General features: G+C 37.9%; 1 protein-coding gene and 1 pseudogene across 1 annotated transcript; one reads left to right on the top strand and one right to left on the bottom strand.

The window, feature by feature from the left end:
• The first annotated feature begins 714 nt into the window (after positions 1–714).
• LOC109057757 (nucleolin) lies at positions 715–9921 on the top strand. The gene is given in 29 exon segments (XM_042712483.1): positions 715–868; positions 963–1074; positions 1148–1245; positions 1248–1298; positions 1396–1490; positions 1493–1559; positions 1737–1862; positions 2163–2207; positions 2210–2251; positions 2430–2504; positions 2507–2552; positions 2663–2697; positions 2700–2760; positions 2762–2796; positions 2976–3102; positions 3185–3315; positions 3400–3529; positions 4261–4278; positions 4280–4317; positions 4320–4361; positions 4364–4405; positions 4510–4586; positions 4588–4623; positions 4625–4663; positions 4850–4892; positions 4895–5068; positions 5071–5142; positions 8554–8668; positions 9885–9921. Coding segments are annotated over 29 exon segments (2163 nt in total).
• A 1853-nt stretch (positions 9922–11774) lies between these two features.
• Positions 11775–15070, bottom strand: part of LOC122135031 — a 46369-nt pseudogene continuing 43073 nt past the window's right edge.

Below are 15070 nucleotides of genomic sequence, written 5' to 3'. Positions count from 1 at the left end.
TGTTCAATGCATGAATACAATAAGTAATTAAAAAGTGCTTTTTTTTTCTTTTCTTTTTTTTTTTAAATATAAAAAAAAATAACTGCACCTCCACCTGTTTCTATACCGAACAGCCCTGTTGTAGTTAAAATTAAAACAATCATCTGTAAATATTAACTTAAAATGTTTTCTGCAAAAAGTCAAACGCCCGTTATTTCGAGACGAAAAACACAAGTGGCTTTTATTCCCCACAGTTTATCACACGGAAATAGTCACGTGCAAGCCATGTGCAAACATTATAAATGTTAATAAACTGTAAACTTGTATTTTTAGTTCCCTTCACTCTAAATCTTTAGTGGTGTTTCAAACAGGAATGGAAAAATTTTATAGTATCATTATAAAACTAAGGCGAAACTGAAAGTTGTTTTGGAATAGAAGTAGTGGCACATTTCAGATGATAAAAAAAGTTGCATGTGTTTCAGGAAACATGATAAACATAGGCATAATTGCAACAATTTTAAAAAAAAAAAAAATGCATTTGTCACTAAATTGGTTTCAGTCCTCACAAATCAGTTTTTCTCAACGCTTGCAGGCAGCTAAAAAGCAAGCTTTCCTTCCTAAGAAAAAGGCACCTCCGCCTCCCGGAAGGAAGGAAGAGGACTCTGTTTATATAGCAGCGAGACAGGAAGAAGAGGTGAGGAATTGATCTACTAACTGCCGCTGACCCTTCTGTGAATGCAGAAATCGTTAGGGTTTAAATTGATCCGCAGGTGCCGCCAAAGGCGCCAAAGCTGTGGCAAAGAAAAAGCAGCTCCGCCAAGCAGCAATAGCCCAGCCAAGCCAGCCAAACAGGAGAGTGAGGAGGATCATGATGATGATGAAGAATCTGGTAAGCCCATGTTTTCATGATGGTCTTCTCTCAGGGCGTGGTGTTAGTCTGAAGGTCGCAAAATCCAATCATTTCTCCGTTCTTTCCTTAACAGAAGAGAGGGAAGCTCTCCCAAAGAAGAAGGCTAACCCCTGCCAAATTAGCAACTCCACAAAGAGGCTGCGCCTGCAAGAGGAATCTGACGACGACGACAGGGAGGGACGACGGTAATAGAACTATGCCCCCGGATTGATGCCTGTGCCTGAAAGTGGGATTTTGAGACCATATACATTCTAACAGCCATTTCCTCTGTCTCACAGATGGCGAATCAGGAAAGGAAGAGCCACCGCCTCCTCCCAAGAAAGCCACACCTGCTAAAGCCACACCTGCCAAAGCCACATAGCAAAGAAAGCAGCTCCTGCCAAGAAGGCTGCTCCTGCTGAGGAGCCCTATTTGAGACGATGGTGAGAAATACTCTCATGATCCAATCCAAGACTAGTACCCCAGTCGTTCCCACCATGGAGTGCACCACCTTTCAGCATTAATCACCGTCTCCAATTTGACTGTAGATGAGTCTGAAGAGGAAGAAGCCCGCGCCCTAAAAAGACTGCTGACTACTGCAGCCAAAAGCGCACCTGCTGCAAAAAAGCACCTGCTAAGCGTAAGGAGAGCCTGATTAATGATGAAGATGATGAGGATGACTATGATTATGGTGTGTGTTACAGGACAGAATTTATTTATTTTTTTTCTTTTAAGAGCTTCCATATAACTTGATACTCAAAGAAGTTTAATAGTGAAAGTGTTTGATGACTCTATGGACTGATGCTTGCAGTTACGAAGCTTTGACGCCCATCTTATATGTTTGTCTAAAATCTGATTGTGTTTTCAGAAGAGGAGGAAAATGGACACGACTCCCATGTGGGCAAAAGGCAGGAAATGGTGAAAGCGAAGGAGGACCCAAAATAAAATACTATGGAGGATGATGATTATAATAATGGAATACAAAGAGAAGAAGGTATGACAGTGAAGTTAATAGGATATTTTGAGTTCATTTTTACGCCGCACTGTAAGTGCATACAAGTAGTGTACATGTTTTGAAGGCATTTCATTAGAGTTCAGATAGTGTTTTTATACAGTATGAAACAGAAAAAATACTCTTTCATCCTACGTTTAATAAATAAGATATGTTTCTTCTCAGCACAGTGTGTGTCGTGCTCCTGATTTACGATGGTTTCGTGGCGTTTTGTTTTTGGAGCTTGACCGCGCTGGTCACGTCCAGTTCTTTAATTCCGTTGTTCTGGGTTTTGTTCTTCAGAAACCCCCGTCACTCCAGGGAAAAGGAAGGCCGAGGCCAAAAAAGAGAGGGAACGCCGCCAGCTAAGAAAGCTAAAACTGATGGCGAAGGTGAGACCTCACTTCTGTACGCTTCCGTTCTTGTGCATTTAACCACATGTGATGATTCAAGGGATTTAATACTGAAAGGTGTGATGTGAGCGTTTGTTAAATCTGATGCTGGCTGAAGAGGGAAAGAGGCTGTTTCTTTGTCTTGGGTTGATGAACTAACGTTGCTGTAAATTTTCAGGTTTCAGTCTCTTCTTGGGCAACTTAAACTCCAATAAAGACTTTGATGAAATCAAGTCCGCGATCTCAAAGTTCTTCTCAAGGAAGGCCTTGAAATTCAGGACGTCAGACTTGGCGGTAGCAAGTAAGGAGACAGTTGTTGTTGCATGTACTCTTTAAATCAGTGTTGTCATTGTAAAGGGGTTGTGGCTGTTGATTTGACTCCTAATACAAGCTTCATAATGTCTTTTGAAGGAAATTTGGTTATGTTGACTTTGCGTCAGAGGAAGAGATCAGAAGGCTTTGGGGCTCAATGGCAAGAAGCTGATGGGCCAACCGGTGAAACTCGACAAGCCAAAAGCAAGAAGACTCTCAGGATAGCAAAAAAGGTAACGTCTCTCAGCTGCCGCTTTGAATGCAAATCAAACCAGAAATGATGACAGCTTTTCACTTTCCCGAACTCCCGTGTGGGTTTAAGATAGTCAGTGCTGATCTGGAGCTGTCGCTTGTGCAGTAGTCACACATTGAGCTCGCAGACGCCAACGTTTTATCACCGTTCTTCCCTCAGAGAGAGATGCACGCACGTTGTTCGTGAAGAACCTGCCCTACTCCATAACGCAGGAGGAACTGCAGGAAGTGTTTGAGCAGGCTACTGATATCAGGATACCGATGGGCAGCAACGGTTCTAGCAGAGGGTAAGACTAAGCCGTGGCTCTTTGCATTATTAAAAATGCATCTTTTAAGCGAATGCTTGACTGACATTCTCTTTGGGTACAGAATCGCATACCTGGAGTTTAAGTCCGAGGCGATCGCTGAGAAGACGATGGAGGAGGCGCAAGGCTCGGATGTTCAGGGCCGCTCCATCATCATAGACTTCACCGGAGAAAAGAGTCGGCAGGGCAGCAGAAGTGAGTAATGATGACAGCTGGGTGCAGTTTTGTCTGGTTTGACTTTTATTGTGAATGTTAATGGAATGTTTTCTGTTCATTTAGCCGTTGGTCAAGCCAACAAAATCCTGGTTGTAAACAACCTATCGTTCAGCGCGAATGAAGAGTCCCTCCAGAGTGTGTTTGAGAAGGCCGTGTCCATCAGAGTACCACAGAACAACGGCAGACCGAAGGGGTAGGTCAGGTGCTTCATGCAGTCAGACCGGTGTACACGTGTTTTGAATGAGGAGGAGTTGATTAGGATGATTTAAGGCTTAAATGAGGCTCGTCAAAGTATTTGGCCTAAATGGCCTTTCAAGATGGAAATGTGTTTTTCTCCTTCAATTTGTTCACTAAATGAACACCAGGAAGAATATTTTTTGACTTAAATGATTGAATCACTTTAGAATTGATTCAGATTGCATGAAGTTAAGGAATCATTCAAACTTTACAACCGCTGGTATCCAAAGCTTCTTTAGCACACACTTGGTCTATTCAGACCAATATCTAAAAAGGGAAAACATTTGACAGGCTAAAGGAGAATTCAGAATCACTCTGCCAGTAGGTGGCGTTTAAAAGCAAAAAAAAAAGACTGGTACATTTCTAAATTTAGCTTATTTTTTTTTACATTTTTTTTTGACACCTGGAATAATGTTCTGCTATTTGTGGTAACCAAAAAGCATGAATCTTATTGGTTGGTCAGTTTTTGACATTATAATGGAGGAAAAAAGCAGCATGCAAATTTTTGTTGGCGTTTAACAGCCTTTTGCTCAAAATATATTTCACACCAATTTATGTGTGGACAGGCCAATTGTTGCACTATTAAAATTATGCTGTCATCCCTGAGTATAGCCACATTCAAGTGTCTTGATGTTTTTGCTGTGCTGACTTTGCTTTGGTCTAATGTCTTTTTCTTTTTTTTTCCAGATTTGCTTTTTTGGAGTTGAGGCGTGGAGGATGCCAAGGAGGCGCTGGAGAATTGCAACACACAGAAATCGAGGGCAGAAGTATCCGATTAGAGTTCAGTCAGACGACAGAGATCGCAGCAGTGGAGGAGGAAGAGGAGGCTCTGGTTTGTAGATTGCCTCTTATTCCTCAAGTTTTACCAGCCTTTTTTTTTTTTTTTTTTTTTTTTTAAACCTTCACGAATGCTAACTGCTTTCCTTCTGTTTGTAGGGCCAACAAAAACCCTGTTTGTCAAGGGTCTGTCAGAGGACACCACAGATCACTCTCTGAAAGAAGCTTTTGAAGGAGGCCGTCAGCGCCAGAATCGTCACCGACAGAAAAACCCGGATCATCGAAGAGATACGGCCGTTTTTGATACTCTCACGTGTTTTGTTTTCATGAAGCTCGTCTCTGTCAGTCCAGTGGCGTGTATGGATTCACAGCTAAACCGGTGGTCCACTGTACTGGGATATACCCATGTTTGATGGAGACGATTGATATGTTAACGCTGCTGCTTTTCCTTCTGAATATTTCCCGAATACTTTTTCCCGCCCCAGGTTTGGTTTCGTAGACTCGATGCGAAGGAGACTGCAAGGCAGCCAAAGAAGCCATGGAGCGGAGAGATCGACTGAACAGAGTCACCTGGACTACGCTAAGCCCAAGGGCGAAGCGGCCGAGGGGCAGAGGAGGTTTGGAGGAGTTTCGGAGGCCCAGGCGGTGGACGGGTGGTTTGGTGGTTTCGGAGGCCGAGGCGGCAGAGGCGGTGGCTTCAGAGGAGGACGAGGAGGAAAAACGCGGTGGGCTTCAGAGGAGGAAGAGGCGGTGAGTGTCCATCTACTGATATAGACTTCTACCATTCCTATAGTTTATTAATAATAATGGAAGTGATATTTATATAGTTGTATATTTATTTTGTAAGTACTTGAATTATTTATAAATAGTGGTGCTATTTATCTTAGTCATTAATAAAATCAAATTTTTACATTGATTAAAAACTTATAGTAGTTTGTCGAGTTAATCTAGTATTCAATTAAATCTCAATTTTATGAGTTTTTGAGATTTATTGAGATTTCTAATTTTAGTTTAGTTAAATCTAATATTTCTGCTTGAATGTAATCTACTTAAATATGTCTAAATCTAATTTAGTTTTATATAAATATAATTTTTACATTTATTTAACAGCCTGTTTTTAGTTAAATCTAATGTTAATGAAATCCATGTTTGATTTCTTTTTTTTTTTAATTTGTTGAGGCTTTATTTGTGAGCCATTGAGGTTTTGGTTGAGCTGTATAAATTAAAGGCTCTTGTTTTCAGGTGGGCGAGGTGGTTGGGGACCGACCACAGGGAAAAGATCAAGTTTGATGATTAAGTCTGTAACTGAACTGTTTCCATTTGCTTAAATCCACTTTGTCAGGCGTTTCTAGGACATTCCAGGAAGCATCAGTAACTTACGTGACCCCCGACCCCTCCTCCCTTTTAACTGTGTGAGTTCTGAAATGTCCCAACCATCCGCGTGAAAATTAAATGTGAATGTTGTAATTAGCTCTGTGGTTTGGGGACTGGTACATGCAAGGGGTTGTTGTTGTTTTTTTTTGTTTTTTTTTTATGCCGTTTCTCTCTCCCCGCCCCCCCTTTCCCCTCAAATTATTTAATTTTCGATTTTTTTAATTGGCTTTAGAGCTGTTTAATGTCAGCCCTTTTTATGGAAAAGAAATTAACATACGGGAATTGACGCCTTTTTAGATTTAGGGAAAAATCTTTTAAAGGGTTTAAAGGAACAAGGGTTTTTAAGGTAAGTCAAATTTGCATCAACAAAATTTTGGGCTTGATGGGGGTTTTTGCTTTTTTTTTCCATTTTAAATTTTTTCATAAGTAAAAAACCTTTGATAAAACTGGTTTTTAACTCTTTGGTTTGTTGTGATTTTTTTTATAGTTCTTGTGTTTTGTGAAAAATTCAAAAAAACTTGTCGAACCCCGACCGTTTGAGATGTTTGGTTACAGAATTTTACACGGGTTCCCACGGCCCTTGACAATTGTGAATCGGGAAAAAAAAAAAAGAATATAAAAATAAGGGTTCCAAAATGTTCCTTTTAGCCAAATACAAAATTGCCCCTTTAAAAGGATTTGCCGTTTTTTGCAGGCATACCCATATGGCCTTTAACCATAAAAAGTAACAAATTAATCATTTTTTTGAAAACCGTTGTTTTTTGTGAAAGTAGCCTCCAAGGGAAAGGGTTTTAGACCTTGCACAAACCCTGCCCCCCGGTCGCTCCCACTTTACAGCGAATTTTACTTACCCTCCGCAGTTTGGTTTTGCCAAAACTTTGAGTGAATGCAAAAATGTAATTATTGAAACACCCGCTAGGAAGATAAATGCTTACCTGAGAAAAATGTCTTTCAGTATTGTAATTTTGTTAATAAGAAAAAAATTACCATTAAAAGTAACTTTTAGCAGTTCCAAACCGGGCCTAATAACGAACAAAATTAAGCCCCGAAGCAGCCCCCAAAACCCCTTCTCTTACTGAAAAATTTAATAACATGCAATAACTTTTGTTCAAAATTTAAATTTTTTTTTTTATTGAAGTGTCATGACTTTAAAAGCTTTCAATTTTTTTTTGCCATACTGTAGCCCCATCTAAATTTCACAGAATTCACCTAAATTCCCCACCTCAGTCCCAAATTTTGTAGAGGGAAAAGTTTTCAGGGCCTGCTTTGTGTATAACGGCTTCTTTTGATGACGTTTAAAAATTTTTTAGAATTAACTGTTCAAAGGGTTAACAAAACAAAAAGTGATTATTTGGGAACCCTTTTATACCACACTTAAAATGTAGACACGGAAATACCACCGTGGTTCAGAAGCCCCGTTTTTCCATAAGAATCAAGTCGTCCCCTTATTTTTTCTTTTTAAATTGGAAAACTAAGCAGAAGTTATTTTTGTCATTTTTTAAAAACAATGGAAAACTGAAAACTCTTTTTTTATGCAAAAAAAAAAATAAAAAAAATAGGGTCAGCTCTGCATTAGCCAAAAAAAAATGCAAAGTGGGGGGTGTTTAAAAAAGGGGTTTTTGGAGGGGGTGGACAAATTTAAATTTTAAAAAAATCTCCTTGGTTGGAAAATTTTGTCTTTGCAACTTTAGGGATTTTATTCACGACCTGTAAACTCCAAAAAAAAGAAAACTTTAAAACACATCAAACCCCCTTTAAAATACTTTTTTTTATATATAATATATATTATAATATATATAAAAAAGGGGTTTCCCAAAAAAATTTTTTAAATTTTAAAATACGATTTAATTTTTTTCTTTACGGGCGGAAACCCTTTATTTAAAGTAAAATAAGCAATTTTGTTTTAATTACAAAAAACGAATATATTTTTTTCCGTTGATTTTTATACATTATGCTACATAAAAATTTTTTAAATCAATGTGAAAACGGTTGGGCAAAAGTAATCTAAAAGAGTTGAAATTGTAAATCAATTGTGTCGGTAATCAGAAAAAGAACAATTTGTAAGTATTTTTGTTTTTTTTGTCAAACACAATCTAGCAGGTTTTTTTCTGATAAAAAAATGAAATTTAAAAAACACCCACAAAAAAAATAAAAAAAGTACAAAATAATTAAAAAATAATAATAAATAAACGGCCAGAGAGAGTAATAATCGTGTAATGTCAGAGGTTGCCAGATGATGGCAGACTCCTCAAGAAAGAGCACAGAAACACATAAAGACAGAGGGCTTGTGGTGAGGAAGGAAATCCTAAGTTTATTAACCTCATGTGGGTTTTTGTCAAAGCACGCGGCAGCCTCGAGCTTTCTGGTGAAAATTTCTGGTGAGAGGAAAGTGTGCCATATTTCTTTAAAATAGGCCACCTAATATATATAATATATATATATATATATATATATATATATATATATATATATATATATATATCTTATTCAAAGGTTCAAACATTCTCGAGTGACGTTAAGTTTTTGGCGCCTTAATGCAAAATGTAGCGTATTGTGTAAATGCGGTTATATATCTTGGCTTTATAGTGTTAACTTTGAAGCTCTGTTCGGTATTAGATAAACACACGCAAAATGCAAAGAATGTTTAATAAATCCTCCTCTGACACACTCTGCGCCGACGACACCCGACGCTTTCGCCACCTGCACGTCGAGTGACTGTTTTGTACAGTTTGACTGTCGGAACAGGATTTCCAGCATTTCTGTGGGCCGAACGGTCAGATTGTCCCAGCATCGGAACACAGGTTTGTAGAGGCTCTGTGTGAATACCAGGTTTCTACCCCAGCAGCCCCTCATCTACTCTCAGTGATCACAGCTGGACAGCAGAGCCCTCAAGGACCTTTACTTACTCAGTGTTTGAGCTTCGAAAGCCTGTGTGGGTCACACTGTCAGTACAATTAATGATTCTGAATTTGACATGTATGATAGATAAAAGATATAAACTACTGTTCAGAGGTTTAGGATCCGTAAGATGAAATAATAAATAAAATAATAATAATACTTTTAATCAGCAATAAAGCATTTAATTGATCAAAAGTGACAGTAAAGACATTAAACGTTACAAAAGATTTCCGTTTCAGATAAATGCTGTTCTCTATTCATTAAAGAGTCATGGAAAAAAATTAATTGTATCATGGTTTCCACAAAAATAAGAAGCAGCACAAATATTTTCAACATTGATAATAATTAGAAATATTTCTTGAGCAGCAAATCAGCATATTTGAATAATTTCTGCAGATTATGTGACACTGAAGACTGGAGGAATTATACATTTTAAAGTATATTCAAATAGAAAACAGTTATTGTATTATATATATACAGTGGGTACGGAGTATCAGTATTCAACCCCCTTAAATTTTTCACTCTGTTATATTGCAGCCATTTGCTAAAATCATTAAGTTAATTTTTTCCCTCATTAATGTAACACACAGCACCACATATTGACAGAAAACACAATTGTTGACATTTTTGCAGATTTATTAAAAAGAAAAACTGAAATATCCATGGTCTAAGTATTCAGACCCTTTGCTCAGTATTTAGTAGAAGCACCTTTTGCTTTGATCAGCGGGGTCTTTTTGGAAAGAATCACTTCGGTTTTTCCACCTGGTTTGGGATCTCACCATATTCTCTGGGTCCATCTCGGTTCCATAATCGGTTTGGATGGTATGATTTTTTATTTTATTGTTACGCTTTATTACAATTAATTTGTTTTGGACATCAGTTAACTACGAGCATTTTCCAATGGTTCAAACATTCAAATCTCAAATGAGGGTTTAAACCACAGTGCCATTTTGTTTGTTTGCGTTTGTTTTTAGATAGGAGGACGTTGCGGAGTATCCCTTTGGGCACTCTTCACAATTTTGACAGAAATTTAAAGCACATTCCTCAAGAATGTCATTGCCTTTTCATTCCAGAATGAATGTCTAAAGGCATTGTCAAAGCTGATAATTTACAGTAGAGCAGCACATCTTATTTATTCTTGAGATTTAGGTGAACTGTTAAACCTGCACTAAGCTTGATTCATTGAGCTTGGGGAATGACAGTCATGTGGCTTTGTGCTCTTGTGCATAACTTGATCTCAGTTTACGGAATTATCTTCATAGGTACAAGTCTACTGTCGTCAAACAGTTGGATTGCTGAAGCTCAAGTCAAACGCCTGGCATATCTATTCTTAGCAGTTTTTGGAAAAAAATAAGTTTTTGTTCTTTTTTCCCCTGTATTTTTTTTCAGTTTTTCCTTTTTTTGCAAGTGTGTATTTCAGCAGCATTTTGATTTTAAACAAAGACTAAAGAACAGCGAACAAGAAATCATACACCATTTATAGTCAACTTTTATCAGTGATCTAGTATTCAAAACAACATAGTATTTGATTCGTAGCTACTTTTAACACTGTATTTAGTTGCTTCTTTAGTACATCCCATGAAGCCTTATTGAAATATTTAAAAAAAAAAGCAAATAAGTAACATGGAGAGACTTACTTGTGTGGTATTTGTGTGTCAAAGGTTCAAGTGTTTTTTCTCTTTTTCTGCATGTTAAATATTTTTGTATTTTTTATTGACATATATGAACCTATGTCGTATAATTAATATATTTTCCAAAATATATGTGAATATTTGAAATACATTACTATAAACTTTGAAATTCTCAAAATCAAACCGGAGACAAATTTTATTTACTAATTAGCATCCTGACATAAGCCTAACTTACATGTAGAAATGCAAAAAAAAATCAATACACATAAAAGAAAGTAGCCTGGGTGTTTTTTTTTTTTTTTTAATATAAAGATGCTAATTTTTTGTTCTTTTACTTGAAAATTATTGTTACAGCGGATAAAAAGGAATAATCAAAACACTTTGTGATGCTTTTTGGAAGAATTTTTGATTTACAAATACGAATCCCATTTGTTCAAATTTTGGTTTGTTCATTACAGTCATTTTTTACACATTCAGACCGTTGTAGTTTTTGGATTTACAAATTCCTTGTTAGCATTAACCTACAAGTACAATTTAATATCCTACACCAGACTCTCCGCCTCCTCCAGAACCAAGTAAGGGGTATTTCATAAATTAAGTCCCAGCATTTTCATGTTCCCGAACGGTGTGAGTGTTTCACGGTTTTAAAATAAACCCTCTACTAACCAAATACATCGCAAGTCTATGGGCAAATAAAATAATAAAAAAAAAAAGCTACACACAGAGATGAAACCTCTTGATGCATATCGAAGCATTTAGCTCTAACAAAATAATATATATATATATTATATAATAGATTATAGTAATTTCAGGAATGTATGTTCTTGCAGCAGAAATAACATTGATCTTGTTTTGATGAATACACTCTTTAAAACCTTTTTAGGTAACATTAGATCACAGAGGGCAGAGTAAAAACAAAAAAAATGGGTGAGAGGTAGAGACTTGTGTTTCCTTTCTGTTTTGGGACAAGTCTCATTTTGGTCTTGTGACATGAGGTCATGGTTCCCTCCACAGATGAAAATTCTGCCATGATCTACACCTTGCCCACCCTGAAACACCGTACGTCTTTTGTCTATACAGTTGAAGTCAGCAGGTCCCAAACCCACAAGACCGCTTTGAACTTTCATTGCATTTTACAAAATACTTCAACGAAGAAAGAAAATCGTAGACAACAGGATGACGAGTAGATTACTTTCATTTGGGTGCTATTTTTAGTATTGTAGCCTTAATTTCCCAAAAACCGCGTACATTAACCTTCACACATTTTCACAGTTTACAATGTCATTTGGTACTAATTATTTAAAATATTGTTCAAAATCGCCTCAAAAAGGAGACTGTTTTGGTGTGTCGATTTGAGTAACCTCAAAGTTCCTCAGCAATCCTTCATTTCATTTCCTTCATTTATGAAATGAATTCTGAACATGTGTTCGAACTGGTCAGTAAACGTGCTAGTCATACGCTCGCTTTCAGCCCCTCGGACTACAAGAATCAATCTTCTGCGAACAGATCAAGTCACTGTGACTACAGTTGTTCCACACTTGGTCTAATCAAATCTGTCCGGGAGCAGTTTTCTGTGACCACTATCAGGCTCTTAAAGAAGCACGGCTCCCTGTTGAGTCGACTGGTTTTATTCTTCACCAGCCCAAAGGTTTTGAAAGCGTTGTGCCTTATTGGGGTCACCTGAAGCACCTCCAGACACATTCCAAGAAACACATCATCGATGGGATAGAGTTCCAGAGTTTCGCAAGCTCCGTAGAGTTTACGAGCCAGGGTTCCATCCATCAGGAAACCGCCTCCGCCGGCGTACGGTGGGTAGAGCGTCTTATTATACAAAGCTTGTGGGATGTAATACTTGTTCTGCTTTTTGGGGCAAATTTGGGCTTGGTTTAAAAAGGGAAACGTCGCCGACAAAGAGGTCCTCAAGTCTTTGACTACTTCCAGAATACTCCAAGATGTTTGGGATACCGCTGACGACACGTCGCGTCGCATTAAGACGTATCGGTGTTTCCGCAGTAGGTGGTAGAACCCCCTTTTGATGATGAGTATAGGATCTCCTCTGTTGGTCCTGTTTGTAATTAACACCTGTGCGCAGAAGTTCCCATTGCCAATGTCTCCCGTAGATGTAATCCCCTCTATTCCAGAAGCCTTCTGATGGTTCGCGACACCTTCTTCCCTCGTTGAAGCGTTCCCAGAATGAAATCATCTTGATTCTGTTCCCGTTGATGCGCACAGTTGTGTTTCTTTGGCCGCGCAGTTTGCCGTATGACCTCCCTTCGATCGTACTGGGTTATTACCGACTTGATGACCATCACAACGTCTACATCTCCGGGCGCACTATTCCTCCTGGGTGATTCATGAGATGTGTTAGTACCTGCAGTGCCTGGAGAGCAGGAATTGTCTTGAGTTGTCTTCGCAGACCCGTGGACCACTCTCCAATGAAGAGAATTTGAGGTTGACGCTGCTGTCATTGAGCTGGATTTGACATTCCCACTACGTGTGGCCCGTACTATTGCCTTTTGGGTTGATTCCTTGGACCTTTTCTTTTGGTTGATCTTTGAATGCTCGTTTTTCCAGAAGCTGACACACGAATCAGGGCCTGTTTTTTCCCGCCCTCAACGACATAAGCTCCATCCGTTCCTGTCTCTCGAGTTCCAGCTTGCAAATGAGAGTAGCGTATTCTCCTCTGAACGCGCACAGTAAGTGTGCGACTACGGCCAGGACGACATGAAGTGATGTCCTTCGTCGTCTTGTAATATCAGTCGCCTATCGCTCTCTTGGTGGGGTCATTTCTCTATAGGCACAACCCAATCTAAACAATAATGAGCGATAATGTCAACTCCTTCAGCCTCGTGACCACCTAGAGCCCACTTCCATCAATAATATAAAATCGACACACCCATGCCTATTAATTCCATATAAGTCCTGCTCTTAGCGTGGCATGCCATTACTACATTACCTTCCCGCATCTAGTGCGCTGTTTCATAGCCTTATACGCACAATATAATTATTCTATATGATCATATTTTAGATTCCTTTAATCCTACTTATACAGCTACAATCTTATAACTATTAAGATAGCTTCTGCAACATTTGTCATTATTGAATTAAAGTTCGTGGTCTCATGTACGGCTCAAGTTTTGCTAATGCGTTAACCATGTCACCAATATTTGGACTAAACCTTAACATAACTTGCAATGATGCAGCATTTCAACATTGTTTTACTCCCTTTTGTCCTCCTCTTCCAAAAGTCGTGAAGTATAGTGCGATTCTTCCTAATTGGGACATAATCCGTTAAACTGCGTGGAGCAGGAGATTTAATTCAATGTGTTGTTACATTGGAATCATGTGAAGTTTATGACATTTTTTATTTACATGACTCGTGTTGGTCTGCGTTAATCTTAGGATACTATTTATATTTACATGGAATACATGATACAGTTTTATATATATAAACACTTACACAAACAATTTTAGGAAGAGTTCTGGCAGTCTTACTTTACAAGATACTTATCTAGTCACGCGTGACTGCAGGAATGAAAGTAGCCAATAACAATACATAACAGTTTTGCAGTCAAATGGTGATTATTTGATTATTAGCCGGCCGCTTATCAAAAAATAAATAAAACAAGGCAATATATGAAAAATATAACCTTGAATCCAACTATGCGTTTTTTATTGTAACTTATATATGTTATTTATATTAGTCGAAGATGTGACATTATATCCTGTTTACAACAGTATACACAAGCAGTTAGGTTTGAATATTATATTTGTTTTATTCGTAGGATTATGTAAATGTAACATTATGACAGCATCAAATGAGTAGCTATTTATGTCAAATTGTTTTAACATATTGAATGATTCAGCTGAATGAGGTGAGGATTTAAATAGTGCAAACCACATCCGTTGCTACCCATAAGCCCTATTATAGGTTTTTATAATATTAATATTGTTGTTATAACATATACAGTGTTTTAATAGTACAAACAGTCATTCAATCTTTCAGTAGTATGTAGGTAGTTAATATAATACTAATAAATCGTTTATTAAAAAAAAAACATATAGATATATGATAGGCACTGAAAGATAGAATAATAACGAAACAAACACGCACAAAACTTATACTCACATTTTGAGAGAGTGCCTTCTCAGTTTTATTTTATATAAGTAATCGTGGAAAGCGGTCTGCTGCTCTTCAGATGAATGAAGGCGTCTCTTTAGATAATCCCTACGCCTAACTGAAAGACGATAAGAACTTCGAAGCTCGGGTTTTCTCTTGAAGATGTGAAAGTAAAGACATCCCTGAAACGTCCGCCAGCTTCTTATAAAGCGTGCGTGGTCTCATATGCAAAATGAGCGGATGGATGGCCCCCGCCCATCCCGCGCGCGCACTCGGCCAACGTGAACAGAGCCTGTTTGCGTTACACAAGGTGGATGTTACATTTAACAATGAAAGTATTGTTGCTTTCACAGCAGCCAGGAATCGACTTGCTTACAATGGAACTATAGAAGTTCATTTTGTACAATAATAACCGTTGTCTATCTATCGATCTTTCGATCTATTTATCTATTTTTACTTGTTTGTGTGTATTTCAAGGTAATTTAGTAAGCTAATATAATAATACTCAATCAACTGCAAAATGTTCACACATCTGAAATGAGTTTATTTCAATCCAAACCGTGGAAATTTGACCTCATCTATGAATGTTTCTCTAATAGGATTTATGATATGAGGAGTGTCAATGCCAAAAGTTTGTGCCTCAAACACTCCTCCTGCAGTGGATTGTGTGTGTTAATGTCACCATGGCTGATATCAA

Source organism: Cyprinus carpio, chromosome A22, assembly GCF_018340385.1.
Source record: "Cyprinus carpio isolate SPL01 chromosome A22, ASM1834038v1, whole genome shotgun sequence".
Classification (NCBI taxonomy): domain Eukaryota; kingdom Metazoa; phylum Chordata; class Actinopteri; order Cypriniformes; family Cyprinidae; genus Cyprinus; species Cyprinus carpio.
Note: the sequence above shows the minus strand (reverse complement) of the source record. Positions and strands in the feature narration are given on the sequence as shown.